The sequence below is a fragment of the Erinaceus europaeus genome, chromosome 16 (assembly GCF_950295315.1).
Source record: "Erinaceus europaeus chromosome 16, mEriEur2.1, whole genome shotgun sequence".
In the NCBI taxonomy this organism is placed as follows: Eukaryota; Metazoa; Chordata; class Mammalia; order Eulipotyphla; family Erinaceidae; genus Erinaceus; species Erinaceus europaeus.
In genome coordinates, this window is record NC_080177.1 from 42,933,984 (window position 1) to 42,947,839 (window position 13,856).

At 37.6% G+C, this 13,856-nt stretch overlaps 1 protein-coding gene across 1 annotated transcript in view; it reads right to left on the reverse strand.

Moving 5' to 3' along the window:
* Nucleotides 1-1,418: 1,418 nt before the first annotated feature.
* PTGDR (prostaglandin D2 receptor) overlaps nucleotides 1,419-13,856 on the reverse strand; it is a 96,303-nt gene continuing 83,865 nt past the window's right edge. The window contains exon 2 of the mRNA XM_060174965.1: nucleotides 1,419-1,807. Coding sequence (XP_060030948.1) covers nucleotides 1,739-1,807 — 69 coding nt within the window. The 3' untranslated portion in view covers nucleotides 1,419-1,738. The remainder of the gene's footprint in view (nucleotides 1,808-13,856) is intronic.

The following is a 13,856-nucleotide window of genomic DNA, read 5'->3' on the forward strand; positions in this document are numbered from 1 at the left end:
GATATTGAATTTCAGAGATAAGAAACTTGTTCAAAGTTGCTTTTGTACTTCATTCAAGGATTGTCAATTTGATGCCAGATATGACTATTACAAGTCTCTTCTTGCTATCAGGCCCCTCATATAGATATAGCAAATGAAAATATAGAACATTTGAGTTAAGTTTAAATTTCAGATAAATCATTATTTACTGTTTATATGAAATTCTAATTAATTGGCATTCTATATTTAGTCCATCAACTTTACTGAAAATAGGCTATTATTGTTGGTGGGAAAACCTGTGTACTATGTGCAGCAGGTCTCATTTTACCTTAGTAAAATCATATCTTAAAATAAATGTTACACTTTTAGAAGCCACATACATTCTAAGGTTTTACAAGAAGGACGTAGAGGCTCTTTCATAAGCCTAGTAGTCTTGAACTCTTTGTCCTGTCTATGACCTCAAATACCTCTGATCTTGTGCTCTTGTGAAAGTCTCCCAGCCACAAAGCAGAAATACTGATGACCTATTTTTTTCTAGGCTGCAAAACAAATTATACCTCTATCTCTCTCTATCTATCTATATCTTAATTAGTTAAAAGTGTAAAGATTCAGGATTGTTGTTTTCTTCCTCTTCATAGAATATTACTAACTTCTGAGTAAATTAATAATAGACTACAGGGTGCTTATTATGTTATGTTTATTTAAATATTGAAAATATACTAACCCACTCAATCTGCACAAAATTTCTCTGAGACAAATGTTACTATTATTATTTTATTTTATAGAGGCGACAACATAAAGGTTAAGTAAATTACAAAGAAGTTGTAGTTAGTAAATGGTAATGCTGTAGTTCAAACCTAGGCTGTCTGATGCCAGAATTCAAATGTTTAATCACTGTGCTATGTATTGCCTCTCAACAAGTATCTACTGAGTTTATATGATATTCCAGGCATTGTTCAAGATCCTAGGATATGTTATGAATAATAATAATAATAATTTTTACTCTGTGATTCATGCATTCTAGTAAGGAGAGGAATAAAGTAATAGCAGAAAAACTCCTGTCAGTGACAAATTCTGTGAAGATAATAAGGCAAGGTGATATGGTTGAGCATTTCTAGTGGATGAATGGGTGCCATTGCATCCAGAGGATCAAGAGGGGCCAGGTGGTGGTTGAGTGAACACAATACTATGGACTAAGTCAAACTCCTAGTCTTCACTTGAAGAGGGAAAAGCTTCATGAGTGGTGGTGCTGCAGATGTTTCTCTTTGTCTCTCCCTCTCTATTTTTCCCTTTCCTCTCGATTTTTCTCTGTCTCTGCCCAATAAATAAACACACAAATCATTTTCAAAATTTTTATTAGGGATTTAATATTAATTTACAAAATTATAAGATAGTAGGGGTACAATTCCATACTGTTCCCACCACCAGAGTTCTGTGTCCCCACTCCCTCCATTAGAAACTATAGCAGTTCTCCCAAGGTCACAGATGTGAGTTGACTTTATCTATATCTGTATATATATTTTTTGCCCATTTTTTTTCTATGATCCTGCCTTCACTTTCTTTCTATGTCACACTTACACATAATACTACTTCCAAGTGCCATTATGTTTTTTCCTCTTTTCTCTCAGGTAAGAGAAATAGTATCTGACTTCTTCTGGTATTTTATAGATTTTTCTTCATTTTCAATGATGGTATAAAAACAAGATTCCAGTGATAAACACTCCAGGTCCTGGTGGAATTGGGGTTCAGAGTCCTCTGGTTATCTTCCACTATCATTTACTCTGCTGGGAGTATGGACCAAAATTCTTTTTGGATTGCAGAAGGTGTCCTGTAATTGCAGGATATGGGCATTAGCAGGTTGATCCATACACACTGCAATAACATATTTTTTGAAAATAGTGTAACTGTTATTTAAAAAGAAACAAAACCTAGGAACAAATCAGGAAAAAGGGATGCATCTGTGGCAGGAATTTGCAAAACACATTAAAAAATTATTTATAAAATGGAAATACTGACAAAACCATAGGATAAGGGGTACAATTCCACACAATTCCTAACACCAGAACTCCATATCCCATCCCTCCCTATGATAGCTTTCCTATTCTTTATCCCTCTGGGAGTATGGGCCCAGGGTCTTTATGGGGTGCAGAAGGTGGAAGGCCTGGCTTCTGTAATTGCTGCTCCACTGAACATGGGTGTTGACAGGCCTTTTCTATTTCTTGCCTTTGTCTTCTCAATAGTTTCCTCTTTCAGAACCTTTTTCTATGTAGTCTACTCTATGTTTTGACTTATTTCTTTTTCAAGAATATTTCTTTTGTCCACTGTAATCTTTGAGATTACAAAGCCCCATTTCTATTACTACATAGAACTCTTCAGTTGTATATCCAGCTTGAATCCAAATCCACATACCTAACCTCTTTAGGCTGCCTAGCACAATCTTCCTAAGTCATAACTAAAGTTTAGACATTTTAGGGTTATAAGTGAAAGCATGTGTGTATGTATACATATAAAATTAATATTGTGTTTACTGCCCTTCAGTGTAAAATGTTACTCTTTGGAGATTGTGGGTAATTGTCCATGAGCCTTTCTTTTCTTTTTTTAATGATTATTTATTTTCCCTTTTGTTGCCCTTGTTGTTTTGTTGTTGTAGTTATTGTTGTTGTTGATGTTATTGTTGTTGGATAGGACAGAGAGAAATCAAGAGAGGAGGGGAAGACAGAGAGGGGGAGAGAAAGACAGACACCTGCAGACCTGCTTCATCGCCTGTGAAGGGACTCCCCTGCAGGTGGGGAGGTGGGGGCTCAAACTGGGATCTTTCCGCTGGTCTTTGCACTTGACAGCAACTGCGTTTAACCTGTTATGCTACCGCCCAACTCCCGAGCTTTTCTGTCATTACAAATTTTAAGTGAAATATTATCTTTATCCAAAGTCACTATCACTGTACTTGTTTATTTATATATAAAAATATGGTTTTCTTGAGTGAGTGATTAGAACTCTATAATTTATGTTACTGTGTTTACTTTTTAAAATTCTATCTTTTATGACCATAGGACACAATGTGATTCTGGGGTCTTGGCTAGATAATGCAATCCATGACCTACTTGATCACCTGATGAGTACACTATTATCATCAGCTGCCATCTAGGTGTCCGGGTCTGTGATGAGTAAATCAGACTAACTCCTGCTCCCTAAAAGTTTATATTCTAACCGGGAATATTGAATAATGACATGTAAAATGATTATGAATTTTAATGTAAACTCTGCTTAAGGAATAATAATTGTCTTCCTATTGTAAAAATCCTTTTGTGCACATAGTCACCAATCTGACCAAGTTGAAACCTCCTGTTAAGGTAGCTTTTGCTGACACACAATACTTGTAAATTTGCTAGTATTCTAGGAGCAAAAATCCCTGCTTTATATCCTGTGGCAAGGTTAAGAAAAAAACCCAAGAACACTAAGTTAAGGCTTCTGCCAATAGGCCTGCATTAGGAAAGAATGTTTATTAATTGGAAGAAGTATGTAAATTAAGCATTCCTGTATGCTGAGCTGGCAGGCAATCTGGATGAAACACACCAAGAAGATCGGGTTATGGGAATTGTGCGGAATTGTACCCCTCTTATTCTATGGTTTTGTTAATGTTTCCTTTCTTAAATAAATAAAAAAAGAAACACACCAAGAAAGAGATATGAACTGTGGGGCTGATAAATCTCTTAGCCCTTTTAGTCTTTTTGTCAATAAGTTGTCATTTCTGTATGAGTGGGTATTAACATAGACTACACAGCCCAAAATACTGACAGCAGATCATTTATTATATGAGTGATGATAACTGTTTCCAGTTAGAAAGCATGAGCTGGTATGAGGAAACAAGCTCAAAAGTAAGTGAATTAGAGATCACTTTTTTTCTGGTTGTAATTGTAATAGTAAAGGTAATCTAAAGAAATATGTTTGGTTCAACCAATAACACTATGTCCTTGATCAGATTTAAGTTAATACAGAAATAAATGAAGTGAGTGGTATATGAAAAATATTGGATAACAGGATTTGTCATTTAACTGCTTTTTCTGTAATATCAACAGGAAGTATGCTTAGTTGATTACAGTACACATTGTCCTGGGCAAATATTCAAGACCCTTGGCACTACACTGTCCAGGGATCTCTGACTTGGAAGTGTCACCAGATTTATAATTTGGAGGTCTTTCTTTTAGAAAAACACAACTCGACTGCTGTCAGTGTGTGAAATATTCTCTCTCACGCATACTCAATATATATCCCACCTACATAGCATACTCAATATATATCCCACGCATATATATACTCAATATATATCCCATGCATACTCAATATATATCCCACCTACATAGCATAAAATTTACCACTGACAGTAGTAACGATATGCAAACACTGTCACTATCTAGTTCTGGAACATTGTTACCATTTTAAAAGGAACCACACAGCCATTAAGTAGAGCTTGGCAACCACTAAACTGTTTTCTGTCTCTTATGATTTCTCTGACTCTGGATAGTTCATGTGAATGGATCTACATAATATTTGGCCATTGTGACTGATTCTTTCACTCAGCATAATGGTTTAAGCTTCATTCATGGTATAACATATATCTGAGCTAATTTTCTTGTCTCTATTTTTTTCCCTTAGAACATGCAGTTTTGTGACTGACCAAACTGGGAATTGTGTGGAGTGGTACCCCTCTTATCCTATGGTTTTGTCAGTGTTTCCTTTTTATTATTTTTTACATTTATTTATTTTTTTTCCTTTTGTTGCCCTTGTTGGTTTTTATTTTTGATGTAGTTATTGTTGTTGTTATTGATATCGTCATTGTTAGATAGGACAGAGAGAAATGGAGAGAGGAGAGGAAGACAGAGAGGAGGAGAGAAAGACACCTGCAGACTTGCTTCACCACCTGTGAAGTGACTTCCCTGCAGGTGGGGAGGTGGGGGCTTGAACTGGGATCCTTATGCCGGTCCTTGAGCTTTGTGCCCCATGCACTTAACCCGCTGGACTACTGCCCGACTTCCTAGTATTTCCTTTTTATAAATAAAAAAATAATAAAAAAGCAAGTACCAAAAGGAAAATATACTTCAGATTAGTTGTCTTTTTTTCTTATAAATAATCTTTTAAAATGTAGCCAGTGGGTGTGGTGGGTAGAGGCATGAGGGTTAACAGTGATTTGGTCTCTGTGAACCTATTATTTGTAACCCTGTGCTAGAAGTAGTTACAGCAATAAAATCTGGATTATGATTCAATGCCACATGTTTTCTTGAGATGCATATTACTATAGTTAGATTCTTAGAAACTACAGTTGGCTAAAATATGGGATAAATTCCTTTGAGTTAATTGAAAGAAAAAACCCCCTGTATTTTCAGAGGTACATAAAAAACAGGGGTCAGATTAGTTCTAATTGCTCTAACTAGTTCTAGTACAGGGTTACAAATATATTACTGAACATAGAGTTGAAATAGTCTGATTTTCATTACTATCACAGTAAAAAGGGGAGGTCAGATATACCTACCTAAAAGGTTTAAAAATATATGAGTGTTTTCCAGGATAGGGGAAAAGGCACTGCAGATGAGGTTAGAATGAATCAACACATGGAGAGGTGAAGGTGGAAGTACTTCAACACTGAGAGTAGAAAGGTTGCTTTAGATGAGGGGAGGGAGTAAGTTGTCACAGACTCTAGTTCATCCTTTCTTGTCTGGTAACTGGATCTTACATTGGAGATGTTAGGGAATTAGTCAGATAGAGCCACACACATACATTCATTCAGAGAATTAGTCATGTAGAGAAACATGTAGGAATGGGTTGGTTTCTTGATAGTACTCATAGGTTCTATATATGAAAAAAATCCAATATATTAAAAAAATATAAAGATGAACAGAAAACAAACAATACAAAAATATTACTTTTATAAAGGTGTAGTGCTTTGTGTTATTATTATTTGTTTTGTGGGGATGTGTTTTTCGTGAAGATAAATTTGTCTTTTTTTCCTTATAAATCTCTATTTTTAGCAAACCTGGGAAAACTTAATTTTTCCCAAGATTTTTGACATCATCGAAAAATTAAGACTATATCATCTGCTGACTAATAATGAGATCCATTCATTTATTCATTCAGTTAATAAATATTTATTGAACACATTAGTATGTAAGATATTGTTCTAATGGTAAACAAAAAAGACAAAGACCCTGACATCATGGAACTTTTTTTCCTATTTGGAGAGAAAGACAACAGGCATGTACACACATATACACATACAAATGTCAATTAGTTAAGGATTATATATAAAAACCTACTGGAAAAAATGGAAAGCAAAGAGCAATGGGAATATTTTGGTTATTAGCCTCTTGTCTGATGTGTAAGATCATGTGAAGATCTGGGAATATTTTACTTATTTTATATTTTGTTTATTTTTATTTAAATAAAATAAAATATTTTATTTAAATATTTTATTTTATTTATACATTATATGAGTTAGGGAAAACTTCTCTGTGAAGGGGATATTTGAACAAAGAACGGAATGAACTATGAGGTCAACTATGAGGTTGTCTGAAAGAAAAGGAATGCCTCCAAATCTTCCTGGGTGATTTGGAAGTGGGTGGAAAGTTGCTGAAGCTGCTACTTCTTTGGTGATTCCTTGTGAACAAAGCTTTAAGTCCATTCATCTGTATCCCTTCTCATTTTGTTGGGCTACTCACAGTCTCCAGTCAAATTTAGACTTGACATCTGTGAAAGTCATTATGTGAACACAAATATGATGTTGTTGCTAGTAATGGTGGTGTTGATGATCTCCCTGTGTGTGCCTCTTATGAAAAGGAATGTTTGAATAACAAAGGGTTGGACATGAATAGACCCTAAATTTGACCCTAAAAATGTGATCGTATTTTCATTTTAAAAAATCAATACTGATAATAACCTACATTTTTTGTATTTAGTTTTTAATAGTTGTTCCCCCTCCCAACTTTACTGGGAGATTAACAGCTTACAGTATAGTTGTCAACACATAGGCATAACTTCTCATCTCTCCAGGATAGGTGTCTACAAGACACTATTTCCTCTAATGTAGTGCCCCAGGGTCCCCAAATCCCTTTATCCTATCCCTTTCCTTCTTTCTCTAGAGCCCTTTGCTTTGGTGTGACACATTTTTCTAGCCCAAGATTCACCTTATGTTTTCCCTTACTATTCTTGTTTCTTAATTTCCATCAATGAGGGAGACAATGCAACATTTGTCCTTTTCTTTCTGGATTATCACACTAAACATGATATGCTCAAGGGCCCTCCAAGAAGGAGATGACTTCATCATCTTAATAACTATATTGTTATTCCATTATGTATTCCATTACATATATGTAACAACTTTCTTAGTTACTCATCTGTCGTTGGGCATCTGGGTTGCTTACAAATTAGGGATCTTACATAGGTGTGCATAGATTTCTTTGGATAGGTGTCTTTGTTTCTATTGAATATATCTATCCCCAGGAGAGGACTTGCTATGTTGGTCATAGAGTTTATTCATTTATAGATGAGATTGGGCATGTTCAGGGTGATATGGTCATAGACAAGATCCATTTCTAGAATTCTGATTAGCCACCAAACTATTTCCCACAGGGTTTGGACCAATTTTCATTTTCACTAGCAATGCAGAAGAATTTCTCTCCCCCCCACAGCTTCTTTAACAGTTGGTGTTTCTGTCATTTCATAACTATCTATTGTCTTCTTAACCCTAAGACAGCAGGAACCTTCCGCTTCCTTTATAGAGCCTATATTTCCCCCCAGTCCTGGAACATCTAGGGTGGTTCTCACTTTCCTGCATGCTTCTCTCAATTCATACCAAATGATACTGCATCTGCTGATCCCAACCTAATCAATGCAACGAGCACCGCCTCAACATGCTTCACTTCAGACTGTGTCCAGAGACGTCAGGCATGGAATGCCAACCTTTCAGCCTCACTACTTGGGTGAGAACTTTCCTTTCATAGGATTCTCTAATTCCATTCCAGGTGGTTCACTTCCTAACAAAGTCCCAAAACCTAGATATAGACCAGGTCCTGTAAGATAGAACATATGTTCACATGTATCCATAAGTTAGGGCAAAATATATACCTGAAAGTAAAAGTACACAATAGTTTGCAGTGAGTCAATATAAAGTTCCTAATGAAATAGTGTCTACTTAGACTTAGATAGCCTCCTCACCTACTTCCTATTACAGTTCTCTCACTCACTCCAAAGCTAACCTTATCAAAGCAATGACTGCAAAAGCTGAATAAGGGTAAGAGATTGTCATACTTTAAGGATGACACTTTAGTCTCTATCAGGTCACCCCATCATCTGGGGCCCTAATCGGGGAGTCATGAAATCCCCAAACAGACATGATGGGCCTAGACCGGTCATCTCTATCTGGAACAACACATAGACCCCTTTGTGGGCCCTCCATAAGACCTTGTCCTCAACTTGGATCAACAACAGTAGAAAATGTTCCATTCTCCAAAGGGAGGATGGATAACATACTGTATGCTACACCTGAAAAAGTCATGTGATCTTACATAGTTAGGTTGAACCTCTGTCTTGCCATTTGTAAAATAGGGAAATCTAATTTATAGTGTTATTTTAAGAATTAAATAATATTATATTTTTTAAGTTTTTATTGAGGGATTAATGTTTTACAGTTGACAGAAATACAATAGTTTTTCCCAGTTTCCCACATAACAGTACAACTCTTACTAGGTCCTCTGCCATCATGTTTCAGGACCTGACACCCCTCCCTCAACCCCAGAGTCTTTTACTTTGGTTCAATACACCAAATCCAGTCCAAATTCTGCTTAATGTTTTCTATATTTTATAATTGTTTTATTGTGTGGAGTAATTGCCAAAAAAACTTAGAATTAATGGACTGAGAAATAAAAAAATTGAAGGATTTGAAATCTACATGATAGTTATAAATGTACGATACAGTTATAAATGTATTAGATATTTGGCAACTCTATTACCAACCTGTGCCAGTAGCTATTAAAATAAATAGACAAGGAACTGCTGGATAACTCCCTATGCCTCAAGTCTCCATATTCTTTTGCAATGAAAGTAAGAAATTTAAAAATACCTCAGCCTGGAGTATGTTTAAGGTCATTCATATAGGAAAATGGGATTGTGGGATATAAGTGTATATATGTGCATATAATTTTAGGAAGGGTGGTCAATGAAAACCTTAAAAAGAACGCATCACTGGAGTAAAATTTTGAAGGTGAGGAAGTGGGGAAGTGGTCATGACTATCTGGGAGAAGAGCCTGGTCCTAAGGTAGGAGCTAGTAAGTACATACCAGGCAAATGTGTTGGTTGGCCAGGTTGTCTGGAGTGAAGGAGCAGGGGAGAAGGGTGGGGAAGGAGACACAGCGAATGAGGACACATTATGTAGAAGGAAGAACTCTCACATTAGACATCTGTATTTTGATTCCAGTTTTACCACTTTTAACATTACTTTTCTTTTTCTTTTTTTTAAATTTTTTTTATATTAGCTTTATTTATTTATTGAATAGAGACAGCCAGAAATTGAGAGGGGAGGGTAAGATAGAGAGGGAGAGAGACAGAGAAACACCTGCAGCCCTGCTTCACCACTCATGAAGCTTTCCCCCTGCAGGTGGGGACCAGGGGCTCGAACCTGGGTCCTTTTGCACTGTAATATGTGCGCTCAACCAGGTGCGCCACCACCTGGCCCCCTTAACATTACTTTTCATTGAGCTTGTGTACAAGTAAAGCTGCCAGATTATTTCTAGCTGATTTGTCTCAATCTAAAATTCCTACTACAAAAGCTTCTAAATAGTTGTGCTTTAACATGCTAAAGTAGATAAACTAAAGTCAAGACTTTATTGTTTTTAAAAGCTTTAATAACTGACAATAACATGATAATTATGTTCCCCTACTTAATATTTCTTTGCAATCATGATAACAACATTGAGGGCACAGACAGGAAAGAAGAAAGGAATCTGAGCTTCCACCTTCCTTAGTTTTCAAGGCTGGCATTTCACTAAAAGATATAAACAGTTGAGCTAATATTTCCTCTCAGAAGTGGGTGTCTGGCTCCCTAGTCACCATAATAAGCATTAAGGAGAATAAAGATCTCTATTTTATCGTTAAACTTGCTCTTCTTTTATCAGAACACCTACTAACCAGGAGGATTTATTTTTACAGGTCAAAGACAACACAGTGTGCAGCCTGCCATGTTTTGGTTATTCTAAATTTCCTCTTATAACTAAAACAAAGATCATTATTTTTAAAAATATAAAAGATAACACTGCATTTTCAAAAGTCTTAGGCTTTTTGACTTGTTGCTATGAATTCTTCACAATGTAGACATGTTAAGAGCTGAAATGTAGACTCAACTATTCTCAAAAGCTTTTTTTGTGTAGCTGTTAAATTTTTCAAATGTTAAAATTTCAAATTTATCAGGATGCCTCAAGCATGCTCTTATGTCTGAGCTGAGTAATGATTAGTTCACTAGCAAAAGTCTCATTTGATACTGAAAACAGTGACTTACATCTTCACCAGATGTATTATTCTCTAGGCTCTGGTACTGGCATCTAGTTCCATATCACGTCAATGGTCAAGTTGTTAACAGAAAAGAAGTTCTGTTGATAAGCACAGAACTTCCCATCCATTGTCTGCAGGACCAGTTTAAGAACTTACAGGCAAGAGAGACATCAAATAGCTGTGTGGCTTCAGACGCTAGGATCAGCATCCTAGTCTTAAGTTATGTTATGAGGGTACCTTTAGAGAGTAACTCACTTTACTCCTTCATGCCCAGTTTTCCTGTGTTACTGAGATGCCTCTTTTTTAAAATTAAATTTCATGAAGGTTGTAAAAGTATGACTTAGTTAAAAAGCTAGTTATAAAGCTTATGACTTAGTTATAAAGCTTTGTAGTTTCAGATTGCATTGATGGAAATAAAGTGTCCAGATCAAATCAGCAACCAACATATTAGCACTCAATACCACTAAGGTTGGTTTATAATTATTTACTGTGTGTGTTTTGCAAAACATGTTATTATGGACAATGATAACTTGGAAATTCCCTAAAGGAGTGCTTCAAAGTGGTGAAGTGTCATGTTAGAGGTGGTTGAAGAAACAAGAAAGTTATGCTGAGAAAAGGGGAGTTTTAGGCTTTGGGTTCAGGACTTGAAAGATTGTCTGTGGCACATGGCTTGGAATTATCCTTAGAATCTACAGAAGATGGTTGTGTAAATGACAGGGGGATAGATTTCACTTTAGAGATAGATTTGTTTTTCCCAACACACAACATATATTATTTGGATAATGTTTCAGGGGTTCCCTCTAGTTTTCCTCCTTGACTACATTGAGGTGATAGAGGCAGTATTATGTGTTCTGTTGCCCTCCACTCTTGCTTGTTCTCTTCTCTTTTATATCTCCCATCTTCCTTTACATTATCCCATGTGTGTCAATCTTCATTGTATTCTCTGAAATAAAAAACAAAACAAAACAAAACACAACAACAAAACCGAAATTTGTCTCACATGTCTATTGCCATGTTTATTCTTTTTTAAAAGTCATTTCTCTCCCTCTCCCCCACCTCACATATATATGATAGAGAGAAAGTGATATTGAGAAGGAAAGGGGATATGGAGAAAGAGACAGAGACACCTGTAGCCTTGTTTCAACACTTATGAGGCTTTCCCCCTGCAGGTGGGGGCCAGGGGCTTGAATCTGAGTTCTTCTGCACTGCAATGTGTGGGCTTAATCAGGTGTTCCACTACCTGGCCCCACTATGTTTGCCCTTGATAGTAATCCAGAGTTAACAAATAGCTACCATAGCTCCAAGCGACATGGCTACCATCAAGAATGAGCCCAGGTATGTGGAAAGATTTTAGAGAGCCACTAAACTGGGCATCTGAAATAATACCCATAATCTTATTAGCATTTTTAATGCCCAACGTTAAGTGTTTAATGACTGGCGTACATTCACTCACTTAATATTCATAGTAATTAAAGAGGTAGAGTATTCTATTCCTTTAAAATATTTATTTATTTATTCCCTCTTTTGTTGCCCTTGTTTCTTATTGTTGTTGTTATTGGTGTCGTTGTTGGATAAGACAGAGAAGGGATGCATTGGATCGACCTTCTCATGGTGCATCCCGTGAGTACCCATTCATTGGGGAAACTGAAGATCCTTCCTAGTCGACTGAATCCACATGGATCCCAGTCACTTTCAAAGCCAGCAACAAGCAGCTCCTGACAGCTTTCAACCTGACGCTGTTGACTGGCTGCGGAAGAAGGGCAAACGCTAGAAGACAGAGAAAAATGGAGAGAGGAGGGGAAGACAGAGAGAGGGAAAGAAAGATAGACATCTGCAGACTGGCTTCACTGCCTGTGAAGGGACTCCTCTGCAGGTAGGGAGCTGGGGGCTCGAACTGGTTTCCTTACACTAGTTCTTGCGCTTTGTACCACCTGAGCTTAACCCGCTGTGCTACCTACCGCCCGACTCCCGGTAGATGATTTTATTACCCTCATTATATACATGAGGAAATTCAGAGCCAGAGAAGTTAAATACTGAAAAAAAACTCAGTAATTCCATGTTAACCCATTAAATTTATTAGACTGGGAATCTGGCCTGACTTCAACATTTTTTTATTTCTTCCTCCAGGGTTATTGCTGGACTTGGTGCCTGCACCATGAATCCACTGCTCCTGGAGGCCATCCCCCCCTTTTGTTGCCCTTGTTGTAGTTATTATTATTACCATTGTTGATGTTGTTCGTTGTTGGATAGGACAGAGAGAAATCGAGAGAGGAGGGGAAGACAGAGAGGGGGAGAGAAAGATAGACACCTACAGACCTGCTTTACCGCCTATGAAGTGACTCCCCTGCAGGTGGGGAACCGGAGGCTCTAACCGGGATCCTTCCGCTGGTCTTTGCACTTTTCACCATGTACGCTTAACAGTCCACTGCGCCACCGCCCAACCCTTGACTTCAACATTTTTAATTGAGATTTACTAGAGTTTTTTTTTTTTTTTTTCTCCTCCAGGGTTATTGCTGGGCTCGGTGCCTGCACCATGAATCCACCGCTCCTGGAGGCCATTTCCCCCCCTTTTTGTTGCCCTAGTTGTTGCAGCCTCGTTGTGGTTATTATTGCCGTTGTTGACGTTGCTTTGTTGTTGGATAGGACAGAGAGAAATGGAGAGAGGAGGGGAAGACAGAGAGAGAGGGGGAGAGAAAGACAGACACCTGCAGACCTGCTTCACCGCCTGTGAAGGGACTCCCCTGCAGGTGGGGAGCCGGGGGCTTGAACCGGGATCCTTACACTGGTCCCTGCGCTTTGCGCCATGTGCGCTTAACCCACTGCGCCACCTCCCGACCCCCATTTACTAGAGTTTTTACACATCAGTGATGCTTCTTTAAAGTAAAGTTTTTCATTAGGTACTTTATGGTATCTTTTTAGGTCTTTCTACTTGCTTGCTGCCTTTATTGACTCACTGCAAACTATTATGCACTTTTGCTTTAAGGTATATGTTTTCCCCTAACTTATGGATACATGTACATATGGCCTATCTCATGGGCCCTGGTCTATATCTAGGTTTTGAGGTTTGTTAAGAAGTACACCACCCGGAATGGAATTAAGGAGTCCTATGAGAAAGGAGAGGTCTCACCAGACTATGAAGCTGAAGGGTTGACATTCCATGCCTAGAGTCTCTGGACACAGTCCGAAGTGAAGCATGTTGAGGTAATGCTGGTTGCATAGATTGGGTTGTAATCAGCAGATACAGTATCAGTTGGTATGAACTGAGAGAAGCATGCAGGAAAGTGACCCCCACCCAAGAGTTTCCAGGACTGGGAGAAATAGGGGATTTCTAGAGAAAGGGGAAA